The following is a 24,384-nucleotide window of genomic DNA, read 5'->3' on the forward strand; positions in this document are numbered from 1 at the left end:
ATCATTTCAAATCAAGTCTTCACCTGTGCACTCTTAAAAATGTACTTATCTGAACTGCGTGTCTATACTATGCTATTTACCTTTCCATACTTTATTCCAGGCAGCCAATCCATAAAGGTATGGGGTACATATGTAGGGTTTTTTTTTTTTGAGGGAGAGGTTGTTCAGAGAGGGTTATGTAATCTGTCAAGGATAAGGATTCATTATGGTTGTCTTCAAACAAAGTGGAGTTTCACAGTTGAAGGTGACTGCCTTCTTTTTTTCGGTATGTGCTGTATGCCGTTTGTACTCTTTGTGCAAACCGTTGTGCATGCACCTTGAAATAAGTCTGTGGAACGAGGTAGAAAATCATCATGACGGTCCCTTCGATAAGAACGTCCTAAAAGGAAAATATAACACCGGTTTAAATATCAATTTTATTAATGTAATGGTGAGTAGAGATGGTGTTACCTGCAGAAGCGATACGGTTTCCTTTTGCATAGCGTACTCCTGGGGAGTATTTTATAAAGAACTTGGATTTCATTTTTTCAGTAACATCCAAAGATAGATGTAAAAGACAGATGACCGATTACAACTACATTATGCGGCGCTCAATGAAGCTCTTGTAGTCTTTCGCATTACAATAAAGATAACCACTTAGTGCCTGTATACATCAGAAACAGGATATTGTTCTTTTAGTATAACCTGGAACGTCTTATATATGCAGGTAATTTTTAGTTAACAAAATATTGAAGTATTCTTCAATTACAGAAAACCAATTAGTGTTTAGTGGCATTCCAAATTGTCCTTGTTGTAGTTTCTACAACTGTACATCATTTTTTGATTTAATGTTATTTTTCCGGCCTGTGGGCTGTGTTTCATCTCGCAGCTGAGTCACAGAGAGGATTTTCTTGTGAAAATTACTGTCAGGAATACAAATTGAAACTGATCGAGTAATCAAATAAGCAAGGCTGCAGTAGAGCTCCTATTTCCTTAAGCAAGACTTTGTCTTCAAGAGAAACTCCCCCAACAGCGACTTGGTACAAATACATATTCTGGTGATTACAGATTTGTCAACAAATTTAGAAATATTGTCCTCAGGAATTTCTTTCATTCGCTTCAGAAAATAATTTACTCAGTTCTGAAAATGCTTGCAATGTTTTGGAAGCAAGAGCTATTTTATTGTGATGTTTGGGCAACTGGAAACTGTAAACATATCCACATTTGTAACCTGCTTTGGGAAATATTCATGAACGATTGGTTCATTGCAGACACAACTATTATCCTTTTAAATTTTAACCTGCTTGCATTGTAAAAATCTGTATCAGATTCTTTGAGGATAAAGGCAGTCTAATCAGACCAAAACACTACAGAAATAAATGCACTGATACATCAAGTTAACTACGCACGTAAGTTAAGTACAAAATATTTTGTATTTCTATACAAATCATTTTACAAGTTCTACATTATTTATATCTAGTGGTATGCTATTTTGAATGTCAAACTTGTCAAAGTGATGATTGCTCATAAAAATCTGACAAAATACATTTCATTGTCATTGAATTTTAATGCCCCGTTCAGATGATCGGACCACTTTATATCAGATTGTTTTGACATCATTTTCAGTCCACCTGTCTGGGGGTCATCTGAAGAGATTTTATGAGGAAATCAAGTTTATATGCTTTTTTTTTCAATATTAATTTGTTGGATGTGGTAAGAATTTTCAAATGTGTAATTCTCAACCAGCAAACAAAGCTTCTGAGTATTCAAACGTGCACTTTCAGGTGTGCACTATCATGACTAAAACTGAAACTGTTCAGTGTAGTAGTCTTCATAACTAAAATGAAGCTTCATGAACCATTTGCTGTATTTTTTGACCCCACTAGATGGAGCTCTTGGTTTGCTTTGAGGCATGCTATGAGCCTTTTATTGAACAGAGAGCACCATCTAGTTGGGTGAGAAATTAAAGGAAATTATTCTTCTTTTGGCTTTCACTAGTATTTGGTTTGTTGTTTGTATTTTTGTAGCATTCGGTCACTTGACAAATTGATTCTAAAAGCCATCAGCAAAAGAAAAAGAATGAAGACTGAATCACACTTTTTTTCTAATTAAATGTATTTTTGCTTTTTTTTGTTTGTTTTTCCGCAGGTATTGTGTACAAGGGGACTGGGGAAAACCAGTTCATTTCCCAGCAGCCTCCTGTGATTAACACCATCATGGGGAACGGGCGTCGGCGTAGCATCTCCTGCCCCAGCTGCAACGGCCAGGCAGATGGCAACAAGCTGCTCGCCCCTGTGGCCTTGGCTTGTGGCATTGACGGCAGTCTCTTTGTTGGGGACTTCAACTACATTCGACGCATCTTCCCTTCTGGGAATGTCACCAGCGTCATGGAGCTCAGGTTGGTTGCTGACTAGCTGAAGCTGACCATTTTATAATGACCTTGGGGAATTTCTCTTGTCCTGTTGTCTTTTTCATCCGACCCTAGTGAGACTTTATCCCTGTTAAGATGAACTATTTCAGACAATTCTGGAAGAATTCTATGTTGTTTTATCAGCAGCAAACAAGAGAACTCTGTCTATTATAAAGGTCTTTTTAATTTGTTTCTTACAAACTATAAATTGTATTGGTAAATGTTTTTACTTCTCATAATATTCAAGCCTTAAATTCTACATCACGATTGTCCCAGAAATAATAACAAGTTAATTTGTGTGGAGATGGTCAATCCCCTATAAGCACTGCTTGCTGTTAATGGAAACGTGGGAGACATTGGTTTTATTCCTGACCTTCACCAAACACTTTCTTTCACTGTGTTTTACTCAGCCCCTTTCCAAAACCTTTCATTAGCATTTTGTTAATATCAGGTTGTCACAGCTGTAGTACTCATTACAAACTAGCAATTTACAAACTACCTGGAACTAGATTAAGAGGATGCAAAACAAGTGTTGAGCTAAGTATACCCTTCTTTGCTATCGACTGCATGCTCATTTTAATAAGTTTTGCTGCAGCAAAAAAAAAAACTTCATTTAAGATTTTGCTTTCAATTTCACTTACAAATTCATTTACAGTTATAAGTACAAAGTGTGATGTCAAGGCATTGAGTAACGCTTTTAAATCATTGGCCTATCACTTGACTTTCCAGACTATTAAGTTTTCCTTCTGCGGTATGAGCATGTGACGAAACATTTATAATATGAACATGTGTATTTCACGCGTGTCTAGGTGTGGCAAGTCACACTAATTACATGAATAATTATGAATTCAGTCTAGGTGCAGTAGCTCTAGCATGATGCCTTTGCTGAAGGCGTGATTTAAAAAAATGTTTCAATTTCTGGTGGCACGGTCAGTATGCCATTGGGGGAAGTAACGATATACTGTATATACAGTATATATATGTGTGGTGGCAGGTAGCTCTATGCGTAAAATTTTGTAGCTACCTTTATTTGGTTTACAAATTCTGCTTAAAAGTCTCAGCACTTGGGAACCTGGAAGAGGCTACTGGTGGGAACCATGTTCCAATATGTTTCCAGCAAATCTTCACTTTCTGCCAGCTCTGTGTGTGCTTTTCCTGTAACTCTTTCACACTGTTTTATTTTCTTCCTGCCTCCTCTCTCCTAAGAAATAAAGATTTCAGACATAGGTAAGCCCTCTCATTCAGTATACAGTCCTGTGGATGTACCGTTGTCTGTCTCGCGTTGCGTTACATCTTATTCCATCAGTGCACTCTGCAAACTGCTGAATTGTGTTCATTGTTTTTTTTTTTTTTTTTTACTTTTACATTCTTCGAGGACCTCATTTCACTTTTCACAGATGAATAAAGAACTTTCTTCACGCAGAACAGCTTCTCTGCGTTGCTCTTTTGCTGCTTTCCGAATACAATAAGTTCACCTAGGAATGTTAAGTCAGGATCATTGCAGCAACTACAAAAAAAATCTGGAATATAATCAGCGATCTGATTGGCTGCCTCTGATTGTATTTTGTACTTAGCATTCGCTTAAACAATGTTCTGAAATCCCAGATTTAAAGGGATAACAATGTCAACTTATGGAAGCACGTATTTTGTAACCTAACATAATATGAAGCAGTGACTGTGTTTGAAATGGCGACTAACCACAGAGGCAAGGCTCTCCAGCACTGATTTAGGATCTGAGGCGTGTTTAAATCCGATTTGCAGTAACTGTACCTTCTGCCATATTGAGGCAGAACACAATGCCTCAATCGATCCTGCCAATTGATCCCCAATTCCATACTAATAAATCTGAGCAGATTAAAAATGGTACCGGTCCAGAATAGGTACGGGACGAGCCAGAGGGGGAGGTGTAACAGCATGTGTCGTTCCCAAAAACAATATCTTGAATTATAACACATCATCAGATTACATATTAATGATGTATACAGTAAGCCAAGAAATTGCACTTTGGATTTCTCGGATTTAATCCTCTGGGGGCTGAGGCCTTTCCCGTATTCATTTGAGCACATCGCACAGTATTTCTAAGTGTCATAAAGAAAAGCAATATTGACTAATGCACCACAGAGCCTCATAAACATTAGAGGCTATCGACCTGTCTCTTCCAATGAAGCTGTCCTTATTGCTGTACAGTTAACCGTGTTGGTATTGGCAGTTTACAGACATTTTCATTGTTTTCGTCGTCTTTGTTTTTAACCTCTTTCATTCGTTTTCATAGTCCGCCTGCTTCCATATTTCTTGGTCCTTTTTCACCTTGTCCCTTTCGTATATATTTGCAAAAGAGTCTCATTTTCTTTTGTAAATATTATTTTACGGAATATGGCTACGAAACAAGGGGCGGCATGGTGGTGCAGTGGTTAGCACTGTTGCCTCACACCTCTGGGACCCGGGTTCGAGTCTCCACCTGGGTCACATGTGTGCGGAGTTTGCATGTTCTCCCCATGTCGTCATGGGGTTTCCTCCGGGTACTCCGGTTTCCCCCCACAGTCCAAAAACATGCTGAGGCTAATTGGAGTCGCTGAATTGCCCATAGGTGTGCATGTGTGAGTGAATGGTGTGTGAGTGTGCCCTGCGATGGGCTGGCCCCCCATCCTGGGTTGTTCCCTGCCTCGTGCCCATTGCTTCCGGGATAGGCTCCGGACCCCCCGCGACCCAATAGGATAAGCGGTTTGGAAAATGGATGGATGGATGGAATATGGCTACGAAACATTTCATGGTGAAAATGTATCAGTTTCGTTAAATAATTTGTTTATATGAATGATATATTTTGGTACTTGCTGTTGGTTTTGTAGTACAGCAGACAGATATTCAGTACTCATTGAGGTGAGAAAATGGTAAATATCCATCCATTTTGCAAACCACTTACCCTTCTGCGTCGCGGGGGGGTCCGGAGCCTATCCTGGAAACTGCGGGCACGAGGCAGGGAACAATCCAAGAAGAGGGGGGACAGCCCATCACTGGGCACACTCACAATTTAGTAACTCCAATTAGCCTTAGCATGCCAATCCTGGACTGTGGGGGGGGGGGGGGGGGGGGGGGGGGGGAAACCAGAGTACCCGAAGGAGACCCCACAACGATATGGGGAGAACATGCAAACTCCACACACATGTGACCCAGGCGGAGATTCAAACCCAGGTCCTAGAGGTGTGAGGTAACAGTGCTAACCACTACACCACCATGCCGCCTCCAAATGTTAAATAGTACATTCTTAAATTATAAAAATGTTCAGCCTCTGATATATTTCACATTAGCCCTATTTTTTTAAAGCATCTTGCTCATTTTTTAATTGTGGAGCCCCCGCTCCTCATTAGAGTAATTTCCTAAGGTGTTTCCCAGTATGCATATGTGACTGTACTTCTCACGTACACGTTTGACCTCGTCTTCCTTTGCTGAAGTACAGTTCAAATACTAAGAACAGAAGTAAAAAGGGCAGGAAAAATCCCCGAATGCTGTTCCTGCCCTGCCACAGATCATAGATGCATCGGTTGCATCCTCGCCAAAACGAGGACAATGCTATGATTCGTTCATTTGTTCTTGGGGGGGGGGGGTCAAGTTAGCAAGACCGATCTTGCCATGATCACAAGTGCGACCTTTGCATTCTTGATATGGAGAAACGCTCCTAGTGTTTATGTTTGCTGGTTTGTTCATTTCTGAGGTGGTTTGTCCCCTGAGTGGTGGGTTTGAGTGAAAACACTAAGTGCTGCTCCCTTTCTGTCCCCAGCAACAACCCGGCTCACAGGTACTACATGGCCACCGACCCCGTCACGGGGCAGCTGTACATCTCCGACACCAACTCCCGCAGGATATACCGGCCGAAGGTGCTGACGGCGACCAAGGAGCTCCTGCAGAACACCGAGGTGGTGGCAGGAACTGGGGAGCATTGCCTGCCTTTTGACGAGGCTCGCTGTGGGGATGGAGGCAAAGCTATGGAAGCCTTACTGATGGGCCCCAAAGGTATCTTATAGTCCCACATCCCAGGGTGCCGTCATGTTTACAAGTTGGTGTAACATTTAGCATAGAAAAATTTACTTTCAGTTTCTTCCCCGCTTTCCATCCTAACCAGGATTTACTATTTTTTATCATGAAATAAGATTATATTCTCACATTATCAATGGAATGTAATAATATCATATATCGTGCGCATGTTCCTCTAGAGAAAATGTTCTTCTTTCAATAGCTATTCATGAAGTGTTGAAGCTCAGCCCTTTATGAGTGGGTCGCTCTCATTTCTTCTCTTAAAGCACCGTCTGAACACGGTTAGAAGAATGGAGAAATGCCAACGCTCTGTGACAGGGCTGTTTCTTTTCCTGACAGTTGCTTCTGAGCAAGGCGATATTTTTAATTCATCCGCACTTTTGGGGGCCGCGTGTCTCCACCATATTACTGGTGTAGAGGCCAATCCATCATGCTGTGCCCTGGCAACTGTATGCGCGTCAAAGAATATTCTTGCAGTGCATAACAAGCATTAATTTCTAATTTATTTCCCAAAGTGTTTGGATCTCCTTGGAACATAAGATCAAGAAATGCCCCTGCAACTATAATCCCGGGATAAAAGTGGCACAGAGCTGGCAGTTAATATATATTCCTGGGGGGAACCCGGGTGATTGCCGCAAGCATGCTTTCCTCAGCTGGGAAACACACACCTTTTAGCCTCACTCTATCAGGCTGACATTTTAGTAGGCCACCGTAACCATGGCAACTGGCTGTCTTTCATCTGTTTCATTTAAAAAATGATGAAAGCTGTAATTTTACCCTCTCCACAGGTAGAAGGAAGTTTGTTGTCGTTTTCCTCCTTTTTAATCGCTTTTTTTTTTTTTTTTTGGACTATTCCAAGTCTGTTTTTTAACTTTGGCTTAAGGGAAACGAAACCGACGTAACGCTGTTTTCCTAAAAAGTAAATGGAATATCAGAAGGTAGCATTTAGTTATATGTGTATTTGAAACAGATCTTGACTCTTTAGTATTCGGCAAGTGCAGTCTGATGCGTCTTTGGTGTGTGTGTTTATTTTTGTCCTCCTTGTATTCAGGTATTGTGGTGGATAAGAACGGAATTATTTACTTTGTTGACGGGACCATGATTCGGAAGGTGGACCAGAACGGCATCATTTCAACCCTACTAGGATCTAATGACCTGACCTCAGCTCGACCTTTGACCTGTGACACCAGCATGCACATTCGCCAGGTGATTGTTCAGTCCGTGACATGAGCAGCCCGACATATTCCACATGAGCACCTGCCGTTGAGCACCGCAAGGCTCAGGGCACCCTCTTGTGGCACGTCAGTCGCAGCTTGGTCGGCCTGTTTCTCCACTAGGAAATATCAAACTATCGCATATAGCCCCATCGCAAGTGTTTAATTAGGCTCCTGTGATTCCACTAAGTGCGGACCCATGAAATCCAGCGTGTTACAGCAGGAGACCTACAAGTTGCGGAATGCATTTTAATTAACACATGATTTGTAGCTGAAACACCACATTAAGCATGAGTTACCACACAGGTAAGGATCTCTGAGATCGGGTAGAGTACAGGGCTTCCTGCGGCTCGCAGAGACTGGAGTTGCTGAACCTTGACTTGGTACCGGCTGTGGTGTCACTGGTGCTGCCTTGATTTGAAGTGGGCTGCATGCACTCCAGTCCCACTGCTGAATGCGCTACATCCTGTATCTGAGGAATGTGAGATTTGGAACGTACGACATACAAGATGAAACGTAAAATTTTGAATGATGCTTGCGTGTAGAGGAGGATGGTGCTTTTGCCTGCCTCTTTCCTCCAGGTTTCGGCCTCAGAGCTGTAGATATTCAGTTGGATTATTGGGGTCACCTAGTAACAAGAGGATGGAGGAAAAGTCTGGAAATCAGAGCAAACGAAATGTCCCCTCCAGCAAGGCTACCTCCGTAAGAGGTAGTCGTGATTAGTATGTAATTAGCGAGAGCGTGTCTGGTTGTCTTATGTTCGCATCACTCCCTAAACCCCAGACCATTTGGCTTATGATCCATTGGGTGTTCTAGGCTCCGTAACAGGCACGCCTACCCTCCCCCGTCCAGCGGCAAAACAGCCTGCTCATAACCCACTGAGGCACGCATGCCTTCCTGTCACAGGCTGAAGGCTCCCGTCTTTAGCTAAAGTTTTCACCCTCGGGAGAAAATTTGTTATGTAGCAGCGGGAACACGGCAGGGGCAGATATGCACTAATACACCAATTCATTTATGCAGACATATTCAGATGAAAATGTCGATGAACGGGATGTAAATCTAATGAATGTAAATGTTCCCGATGGCTGGAAAAGTGGGAAGTAGAATGTGACCTTGACTCGAGATTTGGAGCCTGGCTGAGGCTTTCGCACTCATAACCGAAATCCCAGGACAAGCTAGGATTCCATTATTGCTCCACTTCTCCGCATCTTCACCCCAGGGAGAGGCTGTTTATTAGCCATTAAACAGGGGCAGGGAGCCAGGATTGGCGGCCCAGGTGTACTGTGGTCCAGTGGAGCAAAAACAAAGACAGCACTTGTCAGTTTAATTGCGACGGAGAGAAGAATACAGCCTTTGTAAAACAAAAGACAATGCACTGACTATACACTTCGTGTTGTCTCTGTTATTGGTCTATAACAATGAGAAATTAGTGTATGCCATTGTCTGCCGGAATTGCCGGAATTCCCTTATCCACATGTCTGATGTCAGCATTCAGTAGCCATGACATGATATGTGACTGAAAGGAAGGATTGAGTGTCTGCTGAGTATTTGTTAAGTCTAAGGTTCCCGAGTATAACTAAAGCAGAAAATAGAGATGGGCAGACTCAGTCTATCTCATGTCGCAAACATTAAAGCCCTTTGTCTTCAAAGGGACGATGTCACTGATTGTTGGCTTGAAATTAGCAGCCTGTTTAAGCGGGGGGGGCGGCTTTCACTGCATCCCAAGTGGAAGATAAGCTCCACATTACATGGCCGTTCATGCCCCCTTCAGCAGCATGACCCTGGAAGTCACCTCATGTTAGTCAAAACTGCCTTCCACTAACATTGTGTGTTTAAATGGGAGGCGCTGTCCCCTGCCTAGTCACTATCGCTGCAATGCCAGAAGGGTAAAAGGAAGAGGCCTGCTTCAGCTCATTATGAAACACTTCTGTGCTGAGATAAATATACAGAGCGTATATTATAAACACAATCTCCTAATTGTGTGTGGTATCATCTATCGAGATTCTGTACTGTTCTTCCAGTGTAGGGTGACATTATGCCTGGAGTCTACAGGAAGCACCGAGCATGAGGCAGGGGAAGAGACCCTGGATCAGATATTTAAATTCATATTTATGTTAGAGTGATTCAGTATGGTATGTTTTTTTTTTTTTCTTCTTACTCAGGTTCGTTTGGAATGGCCTACTGACCTGGCCATCAATCCCATGGACAACTCCATTTATGTACTGGACAATAACGTCGTACTGCAGATCACTGAAAACCGGCAAGTTCGTATCGCGGCGGGGCGGCCCATGCATTGCCAGGTGCCAGGCGTCGAGTACAGCCTGGGCAAGAGGGCGATCCAGACCACGCTGGAATCCGCCAGCGCCATCGCTGTGTCTTACAGCGGCATGCTCTACATTGCTGAGACGGACGAAAAGAAGATCAACCGCATCAGGCAAGTGTCTACCGATGGCGAGATCTCCCATCTGGCAGGGGCGCCGTCGGAGTGCGACTGCAAGAACGACGCCAACTGCGACTGCTACCAGACTGGAGATGGCTATGCGAAGGATGCCAAGCTCAACGCCCCGTCTTCCATGGTGGTGTCGCCAGACGGGACGTTATATGTGGCCGACTTGGGCAACATCCGAATTCGCGCCATACACAAGAACAAACCCTTGCTCAACTCCATGAACTTCTACGAGGTGGCCTCCCCTGGAGCCCAGGAGCTGTACATCTTTGACATCAATGGCACCCACCAGTACACAATGAGCTTGATCACTGGGGATTACATGTATAACTTCAGCTACAGCAACGAAAACGACATCACGGCAGTAACGGACAGCAGCGGCAACACCCTGCGTATCCGTAGGGACCCCAACCGAATGCCAGTCCGCATCGTTTCTCCGGACAATCAGGTGATATGGCTTAACGTCGGGACAAACGGGGGGCTGAAGACCCTCACTGCCCAGGGACAAGAGCTGGTCCACTTCACCTACCATGGAAACAGTGGCCTCCTGGCCACTAAGAGCACAGAGATTGGCTGGACTACCTTTTATGAGTGAGTATCATCCAGTCTTTATCCTGATGCCCTCTGTTCCCCTTACAAACCTCTTTTACAGAAAGGATTGAGGTGCAATGGAATGAATTTTAAATATTCATTAAGGTACTCGCTACAATACTTTATCAAACATCTTCTACATTACATTTTTGCGCAAATAGAGGACTAAGGAAAGGATCTGTGTCTAAAATTTGTTCATGTTAATGAAATCCTATTCTCACTGGATCTGGTACGATCGCATGTATCTCTCGCTGAGACCTTTTGTACTCAGTGTTGTTGAAAGGCATGTCCTGATTGTGGACACTCAGATGAGCCTGGGGAGGAGAGAGTGGGTAAAGAGAAGTTAAGAATAAATCACACCCTGCCACTCTTGGCCATTCTCCATAAGAGGTCCACATCACTATCCACAGTCATTCTAAACTTCAACAGAGCGTATCAGCGCAGGGGGACATGGCAGATAGGTGTGTTAACCAGTGGTTCAGTACATAGAGTTTTCATTAGAGCAGTTGGTAAGCTTGTGAATTGGCTTTTCCATGTACCCTGCTGTTTGCTAAACCTTTATTTGGCGACTGTGTCCTATTTTGTAATTTGCTGGACGGACGAGTCAGTTCTGAAATGTCAATTGGCAAATCACCCAAACATGTTCTTGTGGACGCCTGATGGATTTTTCTCCCGCAGCTACGACAGTGAGGGCCGGCTCACAAATGTGACGTTCCCAACTGGAGTGGTGACCAGCCTGCACAGCGAAATGGACGGGGCTATTACGGTGGACATTGAGACCTCGGGGAGAGAAGAGGACGTCAGCATCACCACCAACCTCTCATCCATTGACTCCTTCTACACCCTGGTCCAAGGTACTCAGCAGGTTCCTAAGGAAGGCCAGAAAATGATGAGCCAGTCGAGATTTTAAGACAGTGTTTCTGTTGAGACAAAAAGGTCAATGTAGGCCAACACAAAGCCATTCATCACTGTGAGGACAAACGACTCTGGCAACATATCGCTAATGTCGCTGGATGCGCTATTTTTCTCTGGCATTTGAAATTAAACAACAGCTTCTTGCGGGCCATGAATACTATGCAACTGACCTGGAGATATTATACAGTTATGCAGTTAGGTAATCTATTATACCTGCACTTTTCTGCCATTGGCTGCTACAGTCCCACATCAGTAAACAATGGACTGAAGTCATTTTAACAAGTACTAGCCCTGAGAGACAATGCGTACAGCATTGGTGAGTGGACAAAATAGATTAAAGGTCTGTTGGTAAAATGTATGAGAGATAATGCGTTGAAGAAATTAACATTATTAGGCAAGGCAATCTCCACACAGGCTGGCTTTCATAGGTGGTCAGTTGCTTGCATTCTACCGTTTATTTTATAGATACAGACATGCCAAAGGTATTCAATCGTAAAAAGACCTTGACGGTGTTAACCGACGTTTGTTATACGTCGCATAAAGCAAAAAATGCTAAGCTTAGCATTGTTGAGCTGTAATCTTAACTACCTGCTATGCTCTGTCTTCCCCAGACCAGTTAAGAAATAATTATCAGGTGGGCCATGACAACTCCTTGAAGATCGTCTATGCCAACGGGCTGGATACACACTACCAAACGGAGCCGCACGTCCTGGCCGGTGCCGCCAATCCCACGGTAGCCCGTCGCAATATGACACTACCAGGGGAGAACGGGCAAAACCTGGTCGAGTGGCGTTTCCGGAAGGAGCAGACAAGAGGCCGGGTCAATGTCTTTGGAAGGAAGCTTCGGGTAGGGAAATGAGCCGGTCGTCATACAAGGAGCAACTCTGGTGAAGCAGCTCTCTCTCGCATCCAGTTACGGACTCTTTGATCAAGACTAAGTGGGCTGTGGTTGCTGACTCTCTTTTTCATATCAGTGTATCGTTCAGTTGTCTGCTTTTTATTTTATTTCTAAGGAAAATTGACATTCCTACAGTGGTTTAGCTAAAATGCATTAAATTTAATGGATATTAGCATAAAACATTTTAATTCATTTAATTAATTAATTAATTTGACGTCATAGTCCCATACTTACTTTCCTTACTTTTATATTAATTCTTCAAACAGGAATTCCTAAAGGATTAATGATGAAAAAAAATGTTTCATTTTTGTGCAGAAGCTGTTTATTATTTATTATGGTTTTTTTTTACAGCTTTCGTCTCTGAACATCTCTCTTGTGTAACTGAACAAGACTTCGCATAAGATCTTCTAGCACTTCTTTTTTACGGGTTCATGAAATTCACAGGAGCTTTCGTTTGAAAGGTTTTGGATGAACGCCAGGCAGTCTCTTCTCTTAAATAAACCTTGTTAAATAGGAGTTAATCTGAGCTATTCCACCAAAACCGAGAAAGGGGCAAATTAATTTACTGTTGCAGTATAAATTACAGTAAATGGTGTTTCCTCATTAGGAAATTGTTTATACCGCTATAAGCAAGCAGCTTAGAAGTCGACGGACTGTGACCTCCATCTTTAATTTTTTTTTCAGGTGAACGGTAGAAACCTCTTATCAGTTGACTACGACCGAACGTTGCGGACAGAGAAAATTTATGATGACCACCGTAAATTCCTCTTGAAGATCATTTACGACACCTCTGGCCACCCCACGCTCTGGGTGCCGAGCAGCAAATTGATGTCGGTCAACCTGACCTACTCTTCTACGGGCCAGATCACCAGCATCCAGAGGGGGCCGACTTCCGAGAGGGTGGAGTATGACAGTCAAGGAAGAATTGTCTTAAGAGTGTTTGCCGATGGCAAGACTTGGAGCTATACCTATTTGGAGAAAGTGAGTAGGCTCCCACGTCTGGCTTACCTAATACTCATACAAATGACTGTATTTTTAAGTGTAATAGGTGCCTTTTCCTCTTTGAAGTTTCAGAATTTTAGAATGTAATACATTTAGTTAATAGACTTTGGTCTTGCTTTTATAGTGCAAATAAGAAATAAAAATCAATATTGCATGGAACATTGCCTATTATTATGAAATGGCAAAAGAAAATCTGTTTGCACCTATAACAGAAACAGATCCTCTGTAAAAATAACATGACCAAAAAAAAAAACATTCACTGGGTTCTGAAATGCAACCATATTGCAGGGAGGCCACTTGTAAACAAACATATTGGTGTGAATGCATTCTGAGAACTGTTAGGGCTCTTGTTTGGTAGGAAACAAGATTCACTGAGGGCTATTCCTGGCAGCTAGGAGGTGTGATTTGGAATGATCGCTGATATTGTTTATTTATTCTGGTGGGCATAGGAAGCACTTAAAAGTTGCAAGGTCAAAATTTGGCACGGGAACGTTGGGGTCAGCAATGACCCCTTAGCTGCTCTGTTATTATTAGGAGCATTTGGCCATTTCATTCAGGAGGCATAATACACAGGAAAAGGTGGGTGTTCCTTGTAGGGCATGCAAGCATCTTTTGTGTCACTCAAATGTCACTTGAAGCCAACTAATGCCAGCATGTTTCAAATACACAATGGTCTTGACAGGTGGATTTTTTTCTCCACCTAAGGCTGGAGGTAATGTTCTACAGAGGGACTCTAAGGAAATTACCCCAGAGTGACTCTGAGAGTATATTGAATATGCAAAGATTTTCTTTTTTTTTCCCCCTCAACTTCTGCCATGAGTGCAGGTAGCGTGACCAGGTAGAAAGATATAAAAGTGGAAACAGATGTCACTCTGAGAGCCTAGGGAAGCAGGGCCTCGTCCATCCAAGTATGAGTGACAAGGTGACAGATCCTTTTGGGAACTGCGGAGGCCCACTGGAAGCACATTTGGAATCAGCGTGCACGTGTTTTTGGTTTGCTTCTCACAAGGCCGACGATTTCAAATTTATTTATTTATTTATTTATTTATTTATTGCAAATAAGTAACTTTGCATAAACGGTGATAAAGTCGCGTGATAACATTTGAATATGCGTGGAGTGTGGAGTTATTCTGGTTTGGATTTTTTATTTTTTTTGCCATTTAGATACCTGCTAAATAGCTGAAAATGCGCAATAAAAATTTTAAGCGAGGTCGTTTTTTTAAGTATAAAATAGTTCCCCTTTGAGGCATACAAAGCTATCCTGCTTTTTCGGTTTAAAATCTGACCTTTTTATAATGTCAAAAAAGCTTGATTAGGACCTGTTTTGTTAAGCAATTGTAACTCTAAATAGAGACTAACTTATAGTAAGTACCAGAGCACTTTAAGGGCCAAACTCATAATTGCCAAACCCTCTAGAATTATGCATTTGAGTGCACAAAGGAGGGCAGCATTAGAGACTCGTGGGTCAAGGATAACTCAATTAAAACATGTATGTCATTGTTAAAACGGAACATTAATGCCTTCTGTCATTTGCATTTTAATACTGATGAACGCTGTTATTCTGTCTCTCTCACTCCTTGCAGTCTATGGTGCTTTTGCTTCACAGCCAGCGCCAGTACATTTTTGATTATGATTCACTGGATCATCTGTCGGCTGTAACGATGCCAAGTGTAGCCCGGCACACAATGCAGACCATCCGCTCCATCGGATATTACCGGAACATTTACAACCCCCCGGAAAGCAATGCCTCTGTCATTGTGGACTACAGCGAGGACGGCCAACTGCTGAAGGTGGCACACTTGGGGACCGGGCGGCGGGTCCTGTACAAGTACAGGAGGCAGACTAAGCTCTCGGAGATCCTGTACGACAGCACACGGGTCAGTTTCACATACGACGAAACAGCGGGGGTCCTGAAGACAGTCAACCTCCAGAGCGAGGGCTTTATCTGCACCATTAGGTACCGGCAAATCGGACCTCTGATCGACCGGCAGATTTTCCGCTTCAGTGAGGACGGCATGGTTAATGCGCGCTTTGACTATACGTATGACAACAGCTTCCGCGTGACCAGTATGCAGGGAGTCATCAACGAGACGCCTCTGCCAATTGACCTCTATCAGTTTGACGACATCTCAGGGAAAGTCGAGCAGTTCGGGAAGTTCGGCGTCATCTACTACGACATTAACCAAATCATCTCTACTGCGGTAATGACCTACACTAAGCATTTCGACGTTCATGGCAGAATCAAAGAAATCCAGTATGAAATTTTCCGCTCCCTGATGTATTGGATAACTATACAATATGACAATTTAGGCCGTGTCATTAAGAGAGAAATTAAAATCGGGCCATTTGCCAACACCACGAAGTACAGTTATGAATACGATGCTGACAGCCAGCTTCAGACAGTCTACTTGAATGAAAAGATTATGTGGCGATACAACTACGACCTAAACGGGAACCTCCACTTGCTGAACCCGAGCAACAGCGCACGCCTCACCCCACTCAGGTACGACCTGCGTGACCGAATCACAAGGCTGGGAGACGTGCAGTATCGCATGGACGAAGACGGATTCTTGCGGCAGAGGGGAACCGAGATCTTCGAGTACAACTCCAAAGGCCTCCTCGTGAGAGTCTACAGCAAAGGCAACGGTTGGACAATCCAATACCGTTATGACGGCCTCGGCAGGAGGGTTTCCACCAGAACGAGTCTCGGCCAGCACCTCCAGTTCTTCTACGCTGACTTGAACTACCCCACCAGAATCACTCATGTATACAACCACTCCAGCTCGGAGATCACCTCGCTTTATTACGACCTGCAGGGCCACCTGTTTGCCATGGAGATCAGCAGCGGGGAGGAGTTCTACATCGCCTGTGACAACACAGGAACACCACTGGCTGTCTTCAGCAGCAACGGGCTGATGATCAAGCAGGTCCAGTATACCGCATATGGAGAGATTTACTTTGACTCAAACCCAGACTTTCAGCTGGTGGTTGGCTTCCATGGCGGCCTCTATGACCCACTGACAAAGCTGTTGCATTTTGGTGAGCGTGACTATGACATCTTGGCTGGACGTTGGACTGTACCTGACATTACCACGTGGAAAAGAGTGGGCAAGGACCCAGCACCGTTTAACCTCTACATGTTCCGAAGCAACAACCCGGTTAGCAAAGTGCACGAAGTAAAAGAATATGTTGCAGGTAAAGACAAAACAAAAAGCATTCTATTTTTCACACACATATATATTATATATATATATATATATATATATGTAATATACACACACACATACACAAAATAGGTATATAATTTAAATGTATGTTATTGCAGGTAGGTTGTATTAGTTTAATAATTTCTTGCTAATGTTTTAAATTATCGTTATTTAAAATTTCTTATCTTTATGTAATATATCCCATGTTGTACATTAATTTATACAGGTATTCATAAAAATTATGTCTGTTTATTGATGGTTTATTATTAACTGGGTAATTTGATAAAGCAATTAATAGCATAAACAAATGACTTTTGAAAGTGTAGTTTTGAGTTTCAGGGTCCTCAATTCCCCCCCCATGTCAAAAAGGATCTTCATTAATTTACCACATCACTCCTTCCGAAATGACTTTCTCGAAGCCACTGGTGCTTTTTGGAAACATCACAAACAGATGGATGTCTTTTCATTCTTCTCTGCTCACCATAGATGTTAACAGCTGGCTCGTGACATTCGGGTTCCATCTGCACAATGTCATCCCAGGCTACCCCATCCCCAAATTTGACATGATGATACCGTCCTTTGAATTGAAGAAAAGTCAGATATGGAATGATCTGCCGGTAAGTGTTTTTCCCCTTGAATTTTTAGCTAAATAAAATGTTAAAAATCATTTAATCAGTGTCATCAAATTCTAAAACTGTAACATATAGGTGAAATGTGTTGTATTACAGAATTTCCAAGAAAGAAATCTAAATCACTTTTGAGTTCAGTTCATTACTTGCCAACAAAAATAACAGTGACCTTAAACCGAAAAATGTGAGTTTCTGTGATGGTGAAGTTCTGAAACATTTGGATTTTTGGTGCACCATTTATACACTTTCAGTCATGATTCTGAACTGCGATTACACTGATTTAAATGAACAGGCAGGCATGGTGATTTGTAACTGAGCCTGTGCATGTTTCGCACAGTGAAGCACAATTGACTTAGTCCCTGAAATGTTCAAAGGAAGGTAGTTTGCATAGGATAGTCTGGTAAACTGACCAAGCTGCTCTACTGGGTAAAAGCCATGGAAGATAGGTGATTTGCTGAAGTGCCTCTGTGTGTTTATGTCCGTAACACGTTGTTCCTTCCACTCAGTCCATTTCTGGTGTCCAACAAGAGGTAGTACGGCAAGCAAAGGCCTTTTTGTCATTCGAGAAGATGCCAGACATTCAGTTGGGCAGGCGGCGAGTCATCCGGGAGAAGTCATGGCTGTGGTTCGCTACAGTTAAGTCCCTCATCGGGAAGGGAGTCATGCTTGCCATCAGTCAGGGGCGAGTGACTACCAATGTGCTCAACATTGCTAATGAAGACTGCGTCAAAGTGGCAGCCATCCTGAACAACGCCTTTTACCTGGAAAACCTGCACTTCACCATCGAGGGCAGGGACACTCACTACTTCATCAAGACCGGCCTGCCAGAGAGCGACCTGGGCACATTGAGACTCACCAGCGGCCACAAGGCCCTGGAGAACGGCGTCAACGTGACGGTGTCCCAGTCCACCACCGTGGTGAACGGCAGGACTCGCAGGTTCGCCGACGTGGAGATGCAGTACGGGGCGCTGGCTCTGCACGTCCGCTACGGCATGACGCTGGACGAGGAAAAGGCCCGCATTCTGGAGCAGGCCCGGCAGAGGGCGCTAGCGTCCGCCTGGGCTCGGGAGCAGCAGCGTGGGTGCGCGACGGGGAAGAGGGCGCCCGGCTGTGGACAGAGGGGGAGAAGAGGCAACTATTGAGTGGTGGCAAAGTCTTGGGGTATGATGGGTACTATGTACTCTCCATTGAGCAATACCCAGAGTTAGCAGACAGTGCTAACAATATCCAGTTCTTAAGGCAAAGCGAGATCGGGAAGAGGTAACAAACCATCGAACACCAACTGCCAAAGAAACTGGCCATTCCCAGTGGGGGGTGGTGGTGGTGGTGGTGGTGGTGGGGTGGTGGTGGGGGGGGTGGGGGGGGGGGCGACAGAAATGCTGTGCGTCATGGAACAAACCTTTTACAGCGTAAATGTAGAAAACTCCTATTTCAAGCCTTGTAAAGGTTGTGATGCAGATGTTTGTCTGTAATCCACACCTTCTCCCAGACTGTGGACTCTTCCCGAGCCAGAGAGAGAGCTGTAGTTTATAATAAAGATCAAGACGTTTTTACTAATGACCGTAAAAGGTTATCTGCTTTAAAAAACAAAAAAAAAAGGAAAAAAGAGATGTGTTTACATATTCATATCACTGCATTCTGCTGGACTCGTATGTATGACGCCTATCGGTTTGATTTCTAGGCAAAGTCTGTAATGTTCGTTTTCATTATGAATGGTTGACTTCTGCTTCTCAAAAGTAGTTTCGCTCTTAATAATAAAAAAGAAAAATTACACGCGTCTCAGTAATGATGCAAATGTGGGAATCACTGTCGTCAATGAACCCAGCCCGCCCTCCGCGCTGCTTTTAATGGACATTTCTGCCAGTGAAATGGTCGGATGTTCGGTGTGTCGTTTTATTTCGGTACATGGTTTCCTTTGGGTAGGAAAATTCACGGTAAGTACAGTACGTCTTTGAACTTCTTGAAACAGATGTAACAAAGTGTCACACAAAGCAAGGAAAACGAGCTTTTTTTTGTAAATTCTGTACAATAGGTTCTTTAAGGGTTTTTTCTATGAATTCCAATTAACTGTTCATCAAATATTAGTCTCAGAGGAAGTAATTTATGTAAAATGTTTATACATTACAAATAAAATGTTTAAAATATGGAGGATTTCTATGTATTTTTGCATTTTATATTATACATATTAATTCTAATATATAATTCTATATATTATAACAATGGTTTGATTCAACAATATTTGGCCATGTCATGAATTCCTGCACACTGCAGAAATTCTGCAACATTAAGCATAATTTTCCATTTACCCTTAATTTCTGATGTGACATTTTAGAGATTTGTTGGCTTTTTGCATAGAACGAGTTCTGTCTGGTTGTTCTTACGCCTGAACCCGAGGGACAGGTGCTTTATTTAATTAAGGGCAATGATTCGGATGGAGTGTAACAACTTCCCTAGCAAACATCTGTTGTAAGCATCTTGACGTTATTGTCCCTTGTTAATGAATCTGTTGTCCCAGCATTTTTGTTTGAATCGTTTTCTCTCACCCACTTTTGGTGACGTTTCTGAATACAGTCATGCGGCAGATAGCGACGCTTTTGCGCAGCGACAGACCGCAGACATGACGACGGTCCCGTGACATTATACTGCAATGGAGCTGAAATATTCCTATCGCTTAGTGACGTTGTAGCCATCGTAACGTCGTAGTGGTGTAAACACCTACTGCACTGCCAGTCTTATTAAAGTATAGCACATATTATGTACTGTACATTATTGTACTTGGTAACTGTTACTGGTTTATGTATTTACTATACTGTACTTTTTAATCATTATTTTAGTGTACTGTTTTTACTTATAATAAAAAGTTTACTGTAGCCTGTGTGTGTAGTAGGCTAAACCATCAAGGTTTGTAAGAACACTCCATCATTCGCACGACGACAATATCACCTAATGATGCATTTCTCAGAATGTATCCCCGTCGTTAAGCAGTGCATGACTGTATTGTTTAATCCCTCAGTTTTCAGTACGTCATGTTTTTATGGATTAATCTGATGCAAAATATAGTGTTTTCCACTGCATTTCATCATCTTACAAATCTGGAATTCCCCAGGGATAAACAAGGTCCGTGTTAAGCAGTCTAATAAAAAAGGATTTATCAAAACCCCCTAAGGAACGGCTAGTTGGGGATTTCACATAATTCAGATAGCTGTTATTTAGAAAAAACATAATGTAAACTTTGAATCATTGACTGAGAACAATTTAATTATGTACAGGTGTGGAACTTGGCACGGTTTTTGAGGAATACTGTGTATATATTTACGAAACCAGCAGTACAAAGTACGCTACAAAATGAATGCCTGAAATAAGAGTTGTGGATAAATGACTGTATATATAATAATGATATCTGCTGCAAAAAAAGTGATTTTAATATGCTTTCCAAATAGCACAATAGGTGAAACTAACAATATAACAAAAGAAAATTTCAGTGTTGTTTTTTTTAATCCATGATTTAATCTGTCCTGGTTAATAATAGAACTGGAAAAACTCTTATCAGTCAAAACCATAATCACGAGTGCATTTGATATGTAAGGAAAATGGTGGCACTGTGGGCATAATGAAAGGGTATTTTATTCTGGTGCCCTGTGAGTGGCCCGTGGGCCTGTTAGCAGTTTCATTGACATGGTTTTGCCTTATTTCACTTTGGGAATTTGTTCATTGGTGACTTGTCAGCGTTAATCTCGATATGAAAGATCAAAATGCTCTTGCCTTTAATCTGGATGGTAACTTTGTATCACCTCACACACATTTCTCAAATGCAAAAGCTGTTTCTTTACGCATCCATACGTTGGCCGTGAGTTAATATCGTGTGCCGTTGACGCATCGTCAGAATCTTTTTACGCACAAAGGAAGGAACATTTACTTCTTCACTGCAAACTAAAATAAACAAAGAAATTCAGTGCAAGATAATACTGCATTAGTAATAATCCGTAGAAATGAAATTATCAATACTGAAAAGGTTTTGTAAGCAGGTTCTCTATTGTCATTAATATTTGTGAATGCAACAAAAAAGAAGAATTAATGCATTAAAATATTTCCATTGCTCTTGCATTGCTCCTAAGCAAGGAGTGTATTTAAATTTATAGAGATAAAGCAAAAATGAGTAAAAGCTTCTTGTTGACGGTTTTGTAACTGTGTTTTTTCTCATTTTTCTTTAATATTAAGATGAATATTAAAACACACAGGTACTATACTGATGTAGTGTCTCGTCATATTCATTCTCCTAACATTCTTAAGATGGTGGTTCCGATAAGCAAAGATCTCCGTTTGGAGCAACGAAGCCATTTCTGTGAAACAAAGAAGGACAAACAGTCCAGGAAGATATGAAGCCTGCGCCTTGGCAGGGTGTCGGGGGCCTCATCTCCATCTCCGGGGGGGGGGGGGGACTGTGTGCTGCGTCCCTGCTGCAGCATGGCGTTCCAGCCAAAGGAGCAGAGGTGGAGACGGCCTGCCAGTTAGCTCCGCTGGGCCATTCGCAGGCAGAAGCCCCCCCACCTGCTTGGAGGAAGCAGACGTCCAACTAGACCCAGAAAACTGCAATTGGTCCTTCGCCGACTGGGAATTGAACCAATGTCATCACAACCTGCACAACAACCGTGCAAAAGGATTATTCCACTCAGCTAAACACCTGAGTCCCTAACTATGGGAACCAATCGAACTCTTGCCTCAACTCTAGGGGGTAACCTGTGTGTCTGGGGTCTCATTTGATTTGATAAATGGAACATTTTAGCTGTCTGCAAGCGGTCCATTGCCTGTCCGCCCGCCTGCCTGCCTGCAGATTGATGCTTCCGCTTCTGCATGATAAAAGCCTTTGGTTACAACAGTTCCCGTCATCCTCCAGCTGTCCGGAACCTCTTTTAACAGTTTGCATAATCAGTTATACCCGATCATGCTTAGCGGTAGCAAGTCCTCGCTTAGATGCATCTGTATTGGGCCAGCAGATGGGTGTGACAGAGCCGGATGGCTTTCAGAAACTTCTGGAATTTCTTGATGGAGTTTCCTAAATCATAGTAACTCAACAAATAATAATTTAAAGTTTTGACAGAGGTGTGTTTTTTTTTTTGCTGATCTGTTTTTTATTAATTTGTTTACTTATTTTTTTTAAGAAGCTGGCATAGTATAGAGTTTGGAATTTGACAATTAACAATATGGCAATGTAAGTGAATTGCACATTATTACATTTACTCTGTCTATCACTTGTCTGATGAGATGTACCAGGTTTAAGGGCCTTGCTCAAGGGCCCAGCAGTACCACCATTTTCTTGGAATTTGAAATGCAACCTTCCTCACCTGCTGGGTCACACGTCATCTAATACTCTGGGTTTATAAATTTTATGTGTATGCTTATTAAATGCTTTGGTAACAATTTATTTGACGGGGCACAAATACTTAGTATTAACTCAGTTACTACTGAGATACAAATTATGAGCAAGTCATGGACAAATATTTTTGCTACTTCAGATAAAAGATGTTCATTAATGATGAATAAACACGAGATCAGTATTTCACTTGTTATTCATTACTTGTTCCTTCAGTAGTTCACAAAGGTTTACAGAATTAACAGATTTAGTAACATATAGTAACTGCTTGGCATAGAATGTGTTACATTTCATTAATGATGAATGAACATGAGATCAGTATGTAACTAAGACTTAGTTTGTGGGTTAATACATAAATAATAGTATAATGCTATATTATTCGCCATCAAGTAAAGTGTTACCGGTGATTTTTGTAAGTAAAGCTTTCTAGTGAAGATGTCTGGTATAACAATGGTGAGGACAAACTCATCTCGGGAACAAAGCATGCGATGGATAGCCTTTAAGGCCGGTGATGAGCCAAGCTGGTAAGTGTCCGGTTGTTCAGTGATTCAGGTCCGTTGAGTTTGAATGAAGAAGTCAGTACAATATATATGTGTGTTTGTGATTTTACTCCCCCCCCCCCCCCCGAATGACAAAGCAAGGTCAAGGTTTTTTTCCCTGTAGTATGCATGAGTTAAGAGTATGCCGCACGCAGCTAAAAGTCTTATCCCTGGAGCAGCGGTTCACGGTCCTGCCAGTTGCACCCAGCTGTACTCAAAGCATAAGAGCAGGGTGTTACGGAGGGAACAGAGCATTACGCTGACAATCACAGAGGAAAGCAGAGAGCAAACGTGCACCGGGGCGCCGCCGAATAGCCGTATTCAAGGTGTGATCCACGTCAGAGAAGCAGGACGACTGAAAGGCGAGCGGGCACAGAAAATGTGAGTGGCAGTGCGCAGACTCGCCCGTAATCACGCCCGTGCCTGTTCACCTCTCTCACAGCCCAATTAAAAGGGACACGATGACTGCAGCCCAGAGGGTTACAGCCCTCAGGCTTGAGGACGGCTCCCGCTTCAGTGCTGCTCATCTTGCAGTGGCCCCTGTCTGGATCTGCCCAAAAACTCAGTTACTACAACATTTGGCCTCATTTCAAGGGAGGTGCACATACTGATCTGTGTAGAATTACAGTCATTCTATGAATAGTTTGAATTAGGGGGACATTTTTCAGGTCGCCATTGGATAACTGCAATTTTAAAACAATCTGTGAATGCAATCAAAAAAGTAAATTTGCCAAAAGATGTCCTTTGTTTGGTTGCTTATGGTTAAGGTTAGGGATGGGTGGGGGTTAAGGGTGTTTTGATTGGGATTAGGGTTTTTCCCATAGTAATGAATGGAAGGTCCCCATTTAGATAGGTACACCAGTTGTGTGTGTATGTGTGTGTGCACGCACATATAACCTGTAATAGACTGGCATCCCTACCAGGGTGTTCCTCTACATGGCACAATATGGTGCCTGTTCCTTGGAATAGGCCATGGATGGATGGATTAATTAATCTTCAAATGCAAGTTATGGTACCTAATGACCTACATTAAACAATCTTGTACTGGGTAAGATGGATGGATGGATGGATGGATGGATGGATGGATGGATGGATGGATGGATGGATGGATTAATGGTTGGATGATGAAATAACTGTTTCAGAAGTTACAACGGC

The 24,384-nt window shown here is 42.6% G+C and overlaps 1 protein-coding gene across 1 annotated transcript in view; it reads left to right on the plus strand.

Moving 5' to 3' along the window:
• si:dkey-237h12.3 (teneurin-3) overlaps positions 1-18,626 on the plus strand; it is a 332,826-nt gene extending 314,200 nt beyond the window's left edge. The window contains 12 exon segments of the mRNA XM_048971419.1: positions 2,128-2,377; positions 3,596-3,616; positions 6,165-6,397; positions 7,470-7,624; positions 9,795-10,669; positions 11,348-11,523; positions 12,196-12,431; positions 13,167-13,463; positions 15,068-16,679; positions 17,177-17,307; positions 17,826-18,398; positions 18,401-18,626. Coding sequence (XP_048827376.1) covers positions 2,128-2,377; positions 3,596-3,616; positions 6,165-6,397; positions 7,470-7,624; positions 9,795-10,669; positions 11,348-11,523; positions 12,196-12,431; positions 13,167-13,463; positions 15,068-16,679; positions 17,177-17,307; positions 17,826-18,398; positions 18,401-18,583 — 4,742 coding nt within the window. The 3' untranslated portion in view covers positions 18,584-18,626.
• The last annotated feature ends 5,758 nt before the right edge of the window (positions 18,627-24,384 follow it).

This window comes from Brienomyrus brachyistius, chromosome 12 (assembly GCF_023856365.1).
Source record: "Brienomyrus brachyistius isolate T26 chromosome 12, BBRACH_0.4, whole genome shotgun sequence".
Classification (NCBI taxonomy): Eukaryota; Metazoa; Chordata; class Actinopteri; order Osteoglossiformes; family Mormyridae; genus Brienomyrus; species Brienomyrus brachyistius.